The following is a 17,455-nucleotide window of genomic DNA, read 5'->3' on the forward strand; positions in this document are numbered from 1 at the left end:
AAATTACGTCCGGGAAAGGGAGCATTTGTATAATATATATAGCAAAGACTATCGGGATAAGCAACTGAGGGGAAAAGCCTGGATAGAAATAGCTTCTTTCTGTTTCCTTTGACACAGTAATAAAAGAAGCATAATTTTATTTATTGCTGGCATGACCAATGTTATTTTAAGACGGCACCCGTTTAATCCACTTGTCAAAGCAGGGTACCCGCCTGTCAACTTACTGTCACATTCATAAAAACAAAATTTAATTATCCCAAGTAAATTATTTTCACCAAAAGTTAACTACAATTGAGAAAGTATGTGGTGGAAAGTTTGTAGCACTGATATTTTAGAATAGTGACGGACGGACGGATGGCGGATGGTTGAGAGTCTGTAATAATTGCCGAGAGAAATAACGGACCGAAATTGACGGACGGACGGGTGACAGACGGATGAAACGGATGATTGGGAATCCAGCTTTACTTTTACAACTCAAAATCATAATGTGCAGATTACTGTGATTGAAAGGTTCTCTTTGAAGAATTTAAAGCTAGGAACATGTTTTTATAGCACACAACTACCAAAAAAAATTCTGGTTTGGATTTTAATTGTTAATATTAATAACTATTATGTTAATATGTTAACTGTTTTTATACCTGGCAGCTGCTTAAGTAATTTTAGTTGTGCCCTTATGGTGTGATGTATTATTTATACCAAAGCTGTATTTTTCTAAATATTTTGCTGTTTATTGCTACTATCACAACTAAACAACCTTCAGGAGCTATTAAATTATGTCAAGGAAATACACTTTGTATCAAAAACGTAATATAGTCTTACAGGAATGCTTTCGATTTTATATATGTAATATTAAATTGTGGTATTTAATACAGTAAGTCCTCGGTTTACGTCGGGGTTACGTTCCTGAAAACCGCGACATAAATAGAAACGACGCAAAATGAGCCATGTTTCATACCACCGGCCGGCCACGGCCCAAGGTCGGCCGGAAGCGCTGGCATACAGACGTGACAACGGGCAATTTTATCAGCAAATTACAACCCACAGCATGGGAAACAAGTCCAACTAGTACTTCTCAGCTTTATAGAATGGTTATTTAACCAGCTGCTTTATTACCTTTATTGATTGAAATATAAAAACAGATATATAGTCGTTTGGAAGACATCTTATGAAGAAAAAATCATAAATTGCAGTGAGCTGATACTGTAGGCCTACTACAAACACATTTAATCACGATAAAGTTAATAACGGCACATTTAAAACTCCGGCCAACTCAATGATATAATAGCGACTGAAGTGTTAGTGTAGAGCTGTAGCAAACCGTATGTATTCGTTACTGAGTAACGGGTGCGGCATCTAGTAACGAGTAACGAAACGTTACACACGAATGCATTTCGTTACTCGCATTTTTCGTATGTTTTACGCATGCGCGCGCTTATTCGTTACAAAGAACGATGTTTGTTTATTAAGAAAAGTATAATTTGGAAATTCGTCGTCCAAGTTTTGTACTGTTTATTAAAGGTATTGTGTGTGTAGACAAAGTTTGAGATTGGAACAGAAACAACGTAAGAAAGTATTTTTTACAAATTATAAATATGTATGTTTTTGTTTTTTATTATCGCGTATTTTCACGTTTTTTTGTTCTTATCTTAAAAGAGATATTATAATAAAGCTGCTCTAATGAGATTTTATTGTTTCTTGGCTAACAAAAGCTGTTAATTATCAAATACTTTTAATTGTTTATATTCGATTTATTATTATTTACGCGACGTCATACTGTACGCGTACGAAATATGACTCGATTCGTTGCTGTTACATAACATAGCATGTTATGCGGTATCAGAAGTAACGAGTAACGATACGAAAGTAACGAGTACTAATTGTTATAGTAACGAATACATACGGGTACACTTTTTTTAGTTACTTTTACACCTCTACTGAATTGCCAAGGAGTTGGACGAAAAGGGGTAGGAGAAAATGCTGTGTCGTTGCGGGAAGTAGATAACACTTCTACGTGCGAGATACGTGGGTGGCCGAGCGGGCGGGCTGGTAGTATTGCATCACCGCGCGGAGAGCAGCGGAGAGCAGGAAGCGTCCCTCATGATGTATGATAAGATAAGGCGGTGAACGTGTAGCTTACGCTACATAGCATAAATTAACTACCGAAGGAAACAAAGAATTATAAACGAATTATATACGGTGTTTTGGTTAAAATAAAGATTTACGGTCATTGTAAACGACGTTATTGTAAATCGGCGACAACTTAAATTGAAACATGAGTACTCAAACATTAGCAACGTTAATCCGAAACGATGTAAATCGGTACGACGTAAATAGAGGACTTACTGTACTAAATAGTTTATTTGGTTCCAGCTCTAATGTAACCAACATCATTAAAGAGTTGCATAATTTTTTATTAACATAATAATATTTTATGAAATTTCTTAGCAAACCTTAAAACATTAGAAAAAACATGGAATTTGCTTTTACCAATATAGTGGCCACCCTATCATAGAGATTTTAGGAATACGTATGTTTGCTATTGATAAATTACCTCTAATTCCAACTTTGACCCTGGGATAACTATTGGCAATTTGCGAATACATTGTACTTCAGGCTATAATTTAAGCTTTTTTTTTTCTTTACTGCATCTTAGATTGTCCCATAGTTCATGCGTAGATCTCTGAGCCAATAAAATACCTGCCATAGAAGAAGTGCAGAATCACGAGCCATTCACTCAAAACACAACCTGCAAATTATTCAAGTCACCGTCTGATGTGCTCTATGTAATGTAAAGGTTTACAAAATCAAATATCTCAAAACAATCTTGCGTGAAAGATAATTTATTTTACCAGCCAACACTCTAGTTGGTCTGTGTTTTGCTCTACTGGCATTCTTCACCATTGTGTGCAACTTTTCTACAAAAAGTCTTAAAAGTATTTTATTTATTTATGCTAACACATAGTGACAAAGTGTTAAAGATACAATAAACATTTTTGAGTTGGTAGCACTAGTAAGTTTTTTTTTTTGATTATGAGTGAAGAGGGACGAAAATAAGATGTATAAACGGAAGTAGAAATACATGTTGTTTCTGTGATATTAAGTCTTTTAATATGTAATTCGCACCCCAAAAGATTAATAAATGTTAATAGGTTATGGGCCCAGACACAACCTGTCAAGGTCCGCATCTGTTTAAGTTGAATACGGGATTGTGAGTGGAATTATTATTGTATTGCTCCCGGTCGCCATTACTGCAGTGCCGCGTTGGTTCGTAAGCAGTAAGTTTAAAATCACATTTGAGTCATGGAGAGTGAGAAAAGTGTAGTTATTCTAAAAGGAAAAAATAACTGGAATATGTGGAGTTTCCAAATTAGGGTAATTTTAGCTGCAAAGGAATGCCTTGATGTCATAGAGGCAGACTTGAAACCAAAAAATGAAAGTTCGTCATCATTCACAAAGGAAAGCATAGAATGGTGGTTAAAAGATGTCAAGGCACGTGAAATCATAGTCGCAAGAATGGACGAAGATACGATGAAGCATATTTTGACGTGTGTGACTGCCCATGAAATTTGGTGCAAACTAAAATCTATCTTTGAGCAGAAGTCGCAAGTTAGTTTGCACCTACAACAACATAATTTTTTCAGTTACAGCTACGCCGAGAAGGGTATCGCACATCATGTGTCAGAATTGCAGGAACTTGCTTTCCACCTGAGACAAGCAAGTGAGCAAGTTTCTGACCAAATGCTTATTACCAAGATCCTGATGTCACTGCCAGCAAGATATAAGCATTTTCGAACGTCTTGGGAGTCGGCGACCCTGGACAAGCAAACACTCAATGAACTCCTAGGCCGCTTGCTGATGGAAGAAGAGAGATTAGGTGATGAAGATGAACCAACACTCGTGGAGACTGCACTACTTGCAAAGCGAATGAGTGGAAATTCCAAAGATGGTTCTCAACATTATCAAGAAAAACGTGTGTGTTTCTATTGCAAAAAGCCTGGACATACAATAAAAATCATTTTCTTTCTTAAGAACAAGGAAAAAAGGGTCATTCTCTCAGAGGCTTTAGTGTGCATGGCTCTGTATCATAACAGTAGGTCAGATTCTGAGGGCTTTTATCTAGACAGTGGCAGTTCAGACCATATGAGCTGCCGTCGAGAATGGTTCTCGTCATTTCACCCAGTGAAAAGAAATGTAAAAATAGGGAATGGGAAATTGCTGGAAGCCTGTGGAGTTGGGGACATAAATGTGTCTGTATTTAATGGTAGTTCCTGGACTGAAACTGTTATAAAAGATGTGTTGTGTGTCCCAAAATTGGAGCTGAATTTGCGCTCGGTAGGTGCATAGGTAAACAAAGGCTTCACAGTGATTGGTAGGTCAGAGGGGTGTTCAATTGAAAAAAAAAAAACAGTGTTGTGTTAGTGATAGCTGAACGTCATTACAACTTGTTCGTTGTGAAGATTAAAGTACTTATCAGTTCCTCATATTCTGTAAAACCATATAACTCTCTAAATATGTGGCATAAAAGGCTTGCGCAACAGAGTGTCTCACATGTGAAGCGTTTTTTTGAATAGAATGAATATAGAGTACACGGACAGTGAAAGCTGCAACTTCTGTGAAGACTGTGTAAGTGGAAAACAACACAGGTTGCCATTTCCTTGCAGTCAAACTAAAACTCATTACTCTTGTGAACTGGTTAATGTTGATTTAAATGGACCCATGGAAGTGAACAGCCTTGTTGGGGCTAGGTACTTTCTGATCTTCAAGGATGACTTTTCCCATTTCAGAACTGTATACTTTCTCAAGAGTAAAAATTAAACTGTGACAAGATTTAAAGAGTTCTTGGCAGCAGCAGAAAGTGCAACAGGATTCCCAGTGAAAACTATCCGCAGTGACAATGGTACTGAGGTGTCTAACACAGAGGTTGAAACACTTTTGAGAGATAAAGGAATCGAACATCAGAAGTCTGTCCCTTATGCTGCTGAACAAAATGGCAAGGTTGAGAGGGAAATGCGCACCATCGTGGAGGCAGCCAGAACACTTTTGTCTTCTTCGGATCTAGGAAAGGAGTATTGGGCCGAAGCAGTCAATACATCAGTGTATGTCATAAATAGAACAGGCACAAGTTCGGTGACAGACAAAACCCCATTTGAATTATGGTGTGGCAAACCCAGCAAGATAGACTAATTTCAGGTATTTGGTTGTGAGGCCTATGTACATGTGCCTAAGCAAAAATGCAGAAAATGGGATATCAAAAGTAAAAAGGGAATATTTGTGGGTTATGGAGAGAACATGAAAGGATACAGGATATGTTTCCCCGAAGAAAAGAAGGTTATTGTTGCACGTGAGGTAATATTCCATCACAAGAGTTGTCCAAAGGAAATCATAAAAAGGAAACACAGAATGCTTGTTGAATCAGAAGAGAATGGGAATGATCAACGGCTGGATGAAGATGTATGTCACCACCGAATCGAAGCGGGCCAAGGCCTAAATGATGCTGCATCAGAAGCAGGAAGTAATTCATCTGCAGAAGATTTCATAGGATTTGACAGTGAAGAAGTGAGGCATTTTGATGCTCAAGATATTCTTTAAGATGTCGAGAGTTGTTAAGGATGCCAAGCAAATTTCAAGATTACTGACTTTTCTCTAACGGTGGAATCAGTGAACCTCAGTCTTATTCAGAGGCCCTTGATAGACCAGAAGGGAAAATGTGGAAGGAAGCAGTTGAAAGAGAACTGAAAGCAATGGAAGAAAACAACACCTGGAGTGAAGTGGATCTTCCAGCAAATCAGAAACCTATCGACACAAAGTGGGTGTTCAAAATCAAGGCAGGAGATCAAGATGAAGACATCCAGTACAAAGCACGGTTGGTGGTTAAAGGCTTTCAGCAAGCTCATAACTTTGATCACTCGGAAATATATGCCCCAGTTGCCAAGCTACCAACTATGATATTGTTCCTGGTTATTGCTCTCAAGTACAATATGACTATCTATCAGCTTGATGTCAAAAATTCATTCTTACATGGAAGAATAGATGAAGAGGTCTATATTACCAAGCCGGAAGGTATGGATGCTGTAAACAACGTGATTGGGGAAACACCAGTTAGAGTGTTGAAATTAACAAATCACTATATGGTCTGTAAAAGTCACCAAAATACTGTAATGAAGAATTTAACTCATTCATGATGGAATTGGGATTCAATCGCTCAACGTCAGACTACTGTCTTTATTTTAACATTTTAAGCTTGAAGGGAATACCCGAACTTATCTTCTCCTGTATGTAGATGACTTATTGCTGATGGGAATGGATCGTGAGGAAGTGGACCTGATTCGACAAAAGCTAGCCTCTCGATTTAAAATGACAGATCTGGGAACAGTCTCAAACTTCCTTGATATAAATATTTGTCAACATGATGGAGAAATAACGCTGGACCAAACAAAATACCTCAAGAATGTTCTGCTTCGCTTCCACATGACTGATTGTAAGCCTGTGTCAACCCCTCAAGAGGTTGGATTGGATATCACAGACAAATCTGAGGACACAGAACTCGAGAAGAGGTGTAGAGCACTCATCGGTTGCCTGATGTACGCCATGTTAGGCACTCGACCAGATCTCAGTGCAGCAGTCAGCTTCTTGAGCCGTTTTAAAAGCCAGCCTGGAATGGAGTTGTGGAAAGCTTTGAAAAGGGTCTTAAGATACATTCGAGGTACAACAGAACTACAATAATTGGTACACACATCTAGGAACCAATGTCCAACTCTACAGGGATATGTTGATGCCGATTGGGCTGGCAGTTCTTCAAACCGTAATTCGACGTCAGGCTACGTTTTCCAGGTGTTTGGCTGCATAGTTACCTGGTCCTCTACCTAGCAGCAGTCAGTCTCACTGTCTTCAACTGAGGCTGAATATATTGCTCTAAGTTCTGGGGTAAGTGAAGTGCTGTGGCTAAAGAGTGTCTTGATGTAGAAGAACCTGTAATCATCTATGAGGACAATCAGTCAGCTATGTATGTGGCAAGAAACCCTGAAAACCATAGACGACTTAAACATGTGGATATTAAGTACCATTTCGTTAGAGATGTGGTTAATTCGGGAGTGATCACCCTCAACTTCATCAAGTCTGATGAACAGTTGGCAGATGGCTTTACCAAGCCTCTAGGAAAACTGAAGTTTGAACAATTTGTGTATCTCTTAGGTCTTGGTTCAAAAAAAACAAAAAAAAAACCATAGTGGTACACTAGATTAGTAGCTAGTTATGTACGTTTGATTGAGAGGGAATGTTAGATACAATCAAATGTTTTTGAGTTGGTAGCACTAGTAAGTTTTTTTTTCGATTATGAGTGAAGAGGGACGAAAATAAGATGTATAAAAGGAAGTAGAAATACACGTTTCTGTGATATTAAGTCTTTTAATATGTAATTCGTGCCCCAAAAGATTAATAAAAGTTAATACAAAGTCACAATGAAACCATTTACTGCTAATGTAAAATTTACATAAATAACAGTAGGTGTAACTATTGGTGTATTCTGAGGCATAATTTAATACAACAGTTTATTGTCAATATGTAGTTAAAATGTTACGTAGACACCACCATTGGTTTTCTTTCATTAGATGCTTCAATAATTTCTGTTCCCACCATTTAACTGTGGCATGAACTTTTTGAATCTAGGGCTGCAGTTATATCTTAATAGCATCAGTACCATATTTACTCAATTATAATACAATGATTTTTACCAAAACAGCTGAAACAAAAAGTTGGGGTTACATTTTAATCACAAACTTGTATCTGGACTCTGGAAGAGTGTTAACAGCTATGTAAACAGCTTAGTTGAAATACTACATGCACTGCTTTATAACTGCGTCACTGAAGCCACTTTAGACCGCTACTAACTACTGCCTCCTGAACCTTTGTTACAGCTTCTTAAGCCTCTAGCCAAGGAGCACTCCCTCGTCCTCAATAAATATACTAATTGAAATAATTTTTCATTTCTGGTGTTTAAATTGTGATTTCCACTTCATAAAGTATATTTCATAAACTTTAAATTAACAAGATTGGGTCATATTATGTTCAGTCACATTAGTTTTCAGTGAACATGGTATTATTTGTCATTATCCACAGGCTTTGTGGCACCTAGTGTATGATCTAAAACTGAAACCTCAGGCAATTTTCTATTGTTAGATACTGTTTCATTGGTCTTGCATCCTTTAAACTACATAGTTTCAAATTGTCATGAAACCCTTCTGTCTGTTTATTTTGCAGTTTGTGATGCAAGTGCTGAACGAAAAAGAGGAAGGACTGTACAATCTATATTTTCACAGCTGTCCCAATTACAATGGCATCACCAAAGCTGTTGATTTCACTGTAAGTTAACTTATTTAATTTATAAACTTCAGTCTACTTAAGTTATTGTATGGAATATTATTGCAGGAGCTAATTTATTTGGTGGTGCTCCGTTTTAGCTTTTAGGTATGTAATTTATTTATTTGCATTGAAATAGCACATGTTTTTCTGAAATAAATCAAATCAATTTTTTGGGATGATAAATTCGAAACATTTATATAATGCATATACCAGTTTTACAAATACCTTCATTCACTCCACTTGTCTGTGATTCCAGTGAATGCTTGAATAGATGATTTAAAAAGTTAAAAATACTAAAAATGGGATTCTGTTGTGACTGAAGCAAAAAGAGACAACCATTTTATGCTTTTGAAATGATACCATTTTAACATGGTGGTTTCAAAACCTTGCAATGATATAATGTGTTATATTTCACGTGTTTTTAATGTGTAACATCTTGGCTCTTGGTACAGCATTTGTTGGAAATAATTTCATGAATGCAGCGGAACGTAAATATGTAACAACCACGGTGTTGCCATCTTGGCGTATGGTGAAAACACAAAGACAAAGATAAACTTTATAGTATAAACTGTTTGATTAATTTTTAACAAGATGGGCAGTATTTAAAAAAAAATCTGTGTTAAAAATTAGGTCAAAAGCTGGGGTTTAATATTTTTTCAATCTTTTTCGATTTTATCGGAGCAGTTTCATTATATAGTTTAAAATTTTGCTCTGCAAAAGAACTGCTCTGGCAGTGAATTATAGCAGCGGGTGCAGAAACTGCATGTGATTTGTGTCTAGAAATGTAGTTAACAGCACAATTTACATACATTTATCATGCTTTAAAGAATTCTATGTTTAATTTTGTGTCAGAGTTTCGTATTATAAATGTTTTTGCAACATGAGAACACATGAGACACATTACTAAGGTTAGATGTTAGATGTTACACATCACTGATGAGTAATAAAAAAAACTAGCTCACATTTTTTGTGTAAAGCAGTCATTATACATACTGTAAAGTTTGAAGCTTTTTGGTTAAATTGCTAGTTAATTCCCCTTATTAACTCAGCTTTGTGCTGACACATGGTTACATTTGTTTGGTATTACAGTGAATCAGGGGCTTAGCCAGGTTTTTTTTTTAGGGGTTCAAAACCCCCCCCCCCCCCCCTTAGCACCAAATCTTTAATTAATTTCTTATTCATCACTCAAACAAATTTCATAGTAAAATTAAAAATTTTTTAACATTACAATATTTATATTTAAGAACCGAAAACTGCTAAAATAGCACTATTTTACACCTTAAAATCCTAATTTTCCCGGGGGAGGACTCCCAGCCCCCCCCCCCCCGCTTTTTATGGTGGGTGGGAGGAGGGGGGGGCATGCTTCTTAACAACACCCCCCATACACAAATCCTGGCTACGCCACTGCAGTGAATGCTTTTTAATCCGGCATTCTGTGGTTTGGGGGTTGGGACATTTTTATTACGGATCAATCAAATACTTCTGTCAGGATTTTTCAATTTGATTCTGATTGTTTACCTTGGCTGCCATGTTGTGTTACTGCGCTGCCGTTGTTTTAGTAAAGTTTATCATTACTTTGTGTTCATTTCAGTAACAGACTTTCTGTTTTATAGTATATTTTCACACTTGCTGTTCCCATCAAAATTACATTAATGTTCAACACGTTGGCGGTACTAATTAGAGATGTGAGTGAGAAAATTTACGTAGGAAAATTTCCAGTTCAAAAATTTTTCTGGAGAAATACTACCATAATTTTTTTTTGTTTGTAATTTTCATTTTTTCATTACAACATAATTTACATAATGTAAGATAGTTTAATATATGGTATACAATAATTTCTTATCTGCAGATTGGTAGATACTGTTAAAGCAACAATTTTTTGTTCCTTCTGGTTAGTAGAGTTTGGCGTGGGTCCTACCCAACTCTCAAATGTTAAGAGAGCCGGTATAAAGAAAGGCAAAGTATATGTGTTATTTGGTTCTCTTTGTATAACAAAAAAATTGATAAGATATATTTTTGGGTTTCTGTGAAAGTAATACTCAGAAAATTTTCTGGTTTCGCAGAAAAGGTTTTGATAAATTACCAGAAAATATTTCTAAAAATACTTTTTAGAAAACATCTCTAATAAATAATAAGTTTTGTGTGTGATGGACAGATTGAGATCCAGGAGGTAAATGATCGCAACTACTTGTCGGCGGGAGAGATGCCGCTGCCCGCTCTGTACTTCATGATGGCCCTGCTCTTCTTCCTGTCTGGCTGCTTCTGGGTGTTCATTCTGAAGAAAAGCAAGTGAGTCCACTGCTCTTCCACATTCATTGTGCTATTTTTATGTAATGTTTGCTTAAACAAGAAAATGAGTTCTTGAACATAAATTTGCCGGCTGATGCATGAAAACATAACATGAAGGACTTAAATCTGGTACGTTATAGACCACAGCCATGCTGGATTAGCAATTTTGAGAGATGATTGTATGTCAATGTAGTTTTAACTGGAATAACAAAGAAAAAATACAGTTGATTGTTGGTCTTCAAAATGTCATATTTATTTATTTTTTTATTTAAAATTGTAACATGCCCACCAACAGTGTAAAATGTAACCCACTAGAAAACAGGAAAAATGCTACTGAAATGAAAACAGGCGGTAAATATAACTCTGAGTGAACTGAAAATTCTGGCAGAGCATTAATTCAACCTGGCTGCCAAGGTCAACAGCTGGAATTCACTCAAAAAAAACCGTAGCACGAGCAGCTGATTTGTGCTGGATTGCTGGATGTAACAAATAGTAGGATGCCAGATTAGACTTTTCACTGTACAGTAGACTCCCAATCATCCGAGGTTATGACTGGCAAGGGGTCCAAGAAGCATATCCGAAAAACACAGTTAAAGCAAAGTTTAAAATAAAATAAAATAAAACAACTTGACTATCTAGACAAACACTGTAACAAACACCCGTCAAAGTAACACTCTAATTCGTTCCCAGTAAAAAATAGAGTTCTAATAAAAACAGCACTAGTCAAATGCAATTTTTTTCAATAAGAGAGTATTTTAATCAAAATAATTCATTTTCCAATCAGGTAAGTGTGCTTGCTGACTGCTATTTTAATCAAGACACTACTACCATTAAAATTATTATACAGTACTAATACACCTATGTCTAAATACATTAGCTGTACATTTAAGAAAATAATAAATAACATTTTAAGATTAAACCACCTAAAATTAAATTTAATAATTCACATACTGCATTGTTTACATAATAAGGCTTGGACATAACATTCCTATGTTGGTGCTACCAACATTTCTGAGTTGCAAAATAATAATATTTTTTGATATGGGAGATAAATTTCAGTTATAATAATAATTAAAAAGCATAATCTTAACGTTTTCTATTATTGGAAAGATTATTTAACCTGTTAATGTAATTCCTGACACTGTTATTTACTAGATACATTTTTGCCATGATTTGCAACTACAGTGGAACCCACAATTATGTTCCCGCGAATAGCATTTTCCTGTCAATTAAACCATTTTTTGCTGGTCCCGCCATTTCTTCTATCTTCTATGTGTACAATACATTACATTCCCGCTAATCATTCGGTAAAATCAAATGCCTTCCCGTGATATACACTGTTGTCATTGAATAAAGCGCTTGTTGTTACGTGTTGCTAACCGCAACTCTAGTAAGAATATGTATTCCATTTTGATTCTATTGATTCCTCGTACAGAGTATCGTTCCATTACTTACATGGTGTGCACGGCGTCGCAATTGGAAAATTGGGTGCTTATATTGTATCTACTATGTATAAAGTCTAATTTCAGGACTGTGCTCACGTTTTATGGTAAAAATAATTTTTGGTTTATGTACTTTTACATACATTACGTATGCACTTTCAATCTTGAATACATTAGTAAGTACCAAATTTTTTTTTGTTCTTCAGATCGTTCCATGTAGTGAAAGGAACACGTCTGCGTAGCAAATACAGTTTCTCACTCCTTGGCATACGTTGGCAACACTACTGCTCACCTCTGTGTTTGTTTGATACCAATGATTCTGGGCTTTGTTTTTGTTTTCCTCGACGTAAATTTTCGCGCTTTATTGACACGTTCTACAGATAATTTATTCATGTTTGTGATTATAATTTGCGCGATATTCGTGCAATGGTGAGTGGTCGTGAAAGAAACGCTTTAACAGTTGAGCAAAAATAGAATATTTTGAGGCAGTTTAACAACCACGTTGGATGGCGTTTGGCCTTAGTCAAGGCATTGGATATTCCTGTGTCTACATTAAACACAATTGTTCGTAATCGAACGTCCATCGAAAATGCAGCAGAACAAAGTGGACCAATGGCAAAAAAATTAAAACTGTGAAGGTGTCCAAACACCGAGAACTGGACGGCTTGGTTAAGTAGTGGTTTGATGCTACACGGCCAGCAAACATTCCAGTGGACGGCAGGTTGATTTGCAAGAAAGCAACGCAGATTGCGGATCGCTTAGGCATTGAGTTAACCCCCTCAAATGGTTGGATTGATCAGTTCAAAAAGAGATACAATGTTGTGTACCATACTGTTTGCAATGAAAGCAAAAGTGTTGATCTGGAAACAGTTGAACACTGAAAAACACTTTGCCAGATGTGTTGAAGGGTTATCACCCTAAGGACATATTTAATGCTGATGAGACCAGGTTGTTTTTTAATATACTTCCCAACAAAACTTTAAATTTCAAAGGAGAAAAGTGTCATGGGGGGAAATTGAGCAAATTAAGGCTGACTGTTTTGTTCGTGAATTCTGATGCCACAGAGAAGCTGACTCCCATAGTTGTTGGGAAATCTTTAAAACCTAGGTGTTTTAAAGGCATCAAAAACTTTCCTAACAAAATATTTTTCCAACAAAAAAGCATGGAGACTGAAGCCCTTTTCAGTTCCCAGCTCCATGCATTAGATGCCAGGATGGGGGTGCAAAACAGCAAAATTCTTTTGCTAGTTGACAATTGCCCAGCCCACCCTAAAGAAATTACACTATGTAATGTAAAAATAGCTTTTCTCCCTGCAAACTGTACAAGTGAACTTCAACCCCTAGACCTTGAAATAATACATTATTTAAAGTTGAAGTACAGGAAGCGACTCTTGCAGAAGGCCATCATTATGCTGGATTCAGGAAGGATCCAGCCACAATGCATATGAGTGTTTAAACTGCTCTGCATTATATAGTGTGGGTATGGTCAGAATTCAAGTCTGACACGATCATCAACTGCTTCAAGAAGGCTGGATTTTTAACTGAAGGTGAAGTTGCTGCAGCCCAGCCAGAGGCAGCCAACACTGTACAGGTACAGCCAGGCATGTGTCGTTTTGCCTAAAGGCGTTTTGCCTAAAGGCGTTTTGCCTAATTTTAGGCAAAACGCCATTTAGCAAAATGCCGTTAAGAAAATCGCCGTTAGGCAAAACGCCGTTGGCCAAATAGGAGCTAGGCAAAATGCCGTTAAGGAAAACGCCATTAGGCTTATCGCCATTAGGCAATTCGCCGTTAGGCAAAATGCTTTTTCCTCTTTTAGGCAAATCGCCATTAGGCAATTCGGCGTTAGGCAAAATGCCGTTAGGCATATCATGGTTAGGCAAATCACCGTTAGGCAAACCGCCGATAGGCAAAATGTCATTAGGCAAAATGCCGATAGGCAAAAAGCTGTTAGGTTAGGTAAGGCAAAGCACCGTTAGGCAAATCGCCATTAGGCAAAATGCCGCTGGCCAAATTGTAGTTAGGCAAAACGCCATTAGACAAAATGCCGTTAGGCAAAATACTGTTAGGCAAAACGAGGTTTTGTCATAGTAACATTTTAGGCAAAACACCGTTAGGCAAATCACCGCCAGGCAGAACTCCATTAGGGAAATTGCCGTTAGGCAAATATCCTTTAGGCAAATCGCTTTTAGGCAAATAGCCGTTAGGCAATTCGATGTTAGGCAAAGCGCCTTTAGGCGAAATGACTTTAGGCAAATCGCCTGTTACTTGTACAGCCTTCAGAGTGGGAGACACTCAGTCCTGGTATCACTATTGAGGAGTTTGTCAATGTTGATGCTGCTGTGGTCGGTCACTTTAGAAGTGCAAACATTATTGACCAGCATTTGCAGAACAAAGAAGATATGGAAGAGGAGGAAGAGGAGGAAGAGGAGGAAGAGGATGACGAGGACGAGCCAGTACCAGCGTGCAGCCACAGTGAGGCACCACAAGCTTTGGACACTGTGAAAAGCTATTTAGTCAGTGATTCTGGAAGTGGTGAGGTGTTTCATCACTTGAATAAAGTGCAAACTCACCTTGAAGGTGTCAGTATCAAGTCGAAATGTCAAAGTAAAATATCTAACTTTTTTAGGAGGCAGTGATGGATGTTTATTTTTTAGTTTTTTAGTGTACTACTACATATATGTATACAGTACTAGAGGGTGTGATTACATTATACCTTTGTATTAATGATGCCATGGCTACGGTATGTATGTCTAACAGCTGAGTAGGGTAAGTTGAAAATTTAAAATGTTTGTTTATTCTGTTCACAATTTTTGCATGATATTGTTAATTTCATCCCATTTGTTTGTCTTATTGCTGCAGCTTAAAGTAAATTCAAAATATCAAGTTGTTAAATGTTAGGCCTATAACATATTTTTACTTAAGTTTGGAGATTGCTATTAACTACTAAAGTTAATTGCAAACAAAAATAATATAGGTATTGTTGTAAAACTTTATTGTAGCAAGTGTTGACTTGAATAATTATATCTTCATGTAGTTTTTAGTAAAAATTTTACTTCCCCCTCAATTACACTTTCCCCCGAATTACACCATTTTCAGTTTTCCCCTTGAAAAGTGTAATTCAGGGGTTCCACTGTAGTGCAGTCTAGTAGGTGCAAGGTAAACTAACCCTGAAAGCTTTTGGCTTCTCTCTCCAGAGTTACTGCTGACATGTCTGACATGTGGGATGGTGGAATATAAACTTCGCTGAAACTCGGACCTCATCGTAAATCTACACTTCTACACTAACATTATAAAAAGGAAAGATTTGTATTTTTGTGTGTATGTTTGTAATGAATAAACTCAAAAACTACTGTGCCGGTTTAAAAATATTTTTCACCATTAGAAAGCTACATTCACCCTGAGTAACATAGGCTATATTTATTGCTAGAAAATATAAGGAATCCTTACTAAAACTTTAGGAACGTAACCCAAGGTGTAAAAATAATGCAATAAAACATCTTACATCGCATGCGCTACTGAAACTATTGATGATAAAACAAAAGTATGTCCTACTATATTAAAGAACATATCAATAACTACAAAAAACTTTGCGATACTGTATGTCCAACTATTATCGTTATATCACAATAAAATCTTTTAAACTTTTAAAAGTTGATAGACCATGTTATTCATACTTCTGTTTAAAACACTTAAATTGTTTTGCCATGGACGTTGGAATGTCGCCTGGCACAGCGACGCTATGGTTATCTATGGATGATAGGTTTGTTTACGTTTGACGTGGCACGAGGCTTCTACACTACACTACATTATGTATACTTACAATCCGAATTTGTTCATCTTTTTTTATTAAAGTAACTTATTTAATCTTCAGGGAGACATATTACTTAGTATTTTTTTCAACATTTTACACTTTTATCTGATCCTACCTAATTAAGTTTCCTAAGTTTTTTATTAATATATTTTTTTTAATTTTTATTTTTTTTTTGTTATTTTAGGTGTGTGTATTTATTTTAAAGAGTTTTTCTAAGTCATTGTAATTTTTACATTTCTGTATTTACGTTTTTATTTTAAAGCTTTATTCAATTCTTTATTTATTTAATTCTATTGGTTCTTACTTTTATTTTACAAAACTTTTACCTTAAAGCTTCACTGTACACTATGTTGGCAGTGGTATTTGTAGGTGATAACAAAACATTTTGATTTTCAGGAGATCCTACTCGAGAAAGGACAACATATAATTGCCCATGAGAGAAGCACTCTTTTCTTAGGTCGATGCCAACAATCAAAAAAGTTTGTCCCTGTGATTTATTTATTGTAAGGGCAAACAATATCTTCACAGGAAACTGTAACCTTTTAACCCTGCGGAGGTCGCGCGCAAAAATTAACATTAATGGCTGTGCGCAGAGTAGGACTCCGCAACTGTGTTACACACATATTCATGACAATTTTGTTTCATGTTAGGTAAAATGAAAGGAAAAAAAGTCAATAGAAGTTATAGTTTGATTTTACTAATAGCTTAAAAAATATATAAAATATTAAAGCAACAGTTTTATAAACATCTCTTAACTAATGTACCCCTTTGTCATAAAACATAAGAAAACAAAAACACAAAGTAAACCTACATTAGTAGTGAAACAATGGGTCAGCATGATTATTACGATTCTAGTTAAAAATTAACATCTGAAAACAATTTTCTAATACAGTTTTCCATGACTATATATCTCTTGAAATTCTGTATAACTATTTATCTGATATTCCACCACTTTGCAATGAAACATAATCAGGAAGCAAAAGTAAGTAAAAATGTTTTAGTTATTAGTGCAAACAATTTGTCAACATGATTACCTATTACAATGCCAGTAACAAATTGGCATCTGAGCATAACTTTCTAAATAGTTTTTCATTACCTACTACATTTCTCTCGAAATTCCCAATAATCATTTCTTGATATTCTACCACTTTAGCATAAAACATCATCAGGAAGCAAAACACTAAGTAAATCTGCTTTATTGCAAAAAAAGTTGTCGTCATGAATATTACAAGACCAGTTACCAATTTAGGCCTAAGCACAACTTTCTAAAATAGTTTGATTCACCACGTTTATCTTGAAATTTTATTTAGAAAACTAGTTGTTTGAAAATTCAAACAGTTCACAAACTTACTGCATCTGTATACCTATAATAATAAGCAAAACAATAATATAATTTATTTAACAAAAAGAACACATGAAACACTATTATTTACAGAGAAACTTGTAATTGGTGCCATTTATGTGTAAGACACACTATTCGAGCAATCTGGGCAATTTACAGATCCTACATGCTCAAGACACACAAATTTCTGACACGCAGCATTGTGACACATGTA

General features: G+C 36.1%; 1 protein-coding gene across 1 annotated transcript in view; it reads left to right on the plus strand.

Moving 5' to 3' along the window:
* Window positions 1–17,455, plus strand: part of LOC134545313 (protein GPR107) — a 66,341-nt gene that overhangs the window by 34,642 nt on the left and 14,244 nt on the right. Inside the window, exons 6-7 of the mRNA XM_063388575.1 lie at window positions 8,257–8,358; window positions 10,514–10,647. Coding sequence (XP_063244645.1) covers window positions 8,257–8,358; window positions 10,514–10,647 — 236 coding nt within the window. The remainder of the gene's footprint in view (window positions 1–8,256; window positions 8,359–10,513; window positions 10,648–17,455) is intronic.

Source organism: Bacillus rossius, chromosome 1, assembly GCF_032445375.1.
Source record: "Bacillus rossius redtenbacheri isolate Brsri chromosome 1, Brsri_v3, whole genome shotgun sequence".
Classification (NCBI taxonomy): Eukaryota; Metazoa; Arthropoda; class Insecta; order Phasmatodea; family Bacillidae; genus Bacillus; species Bacillus rossius.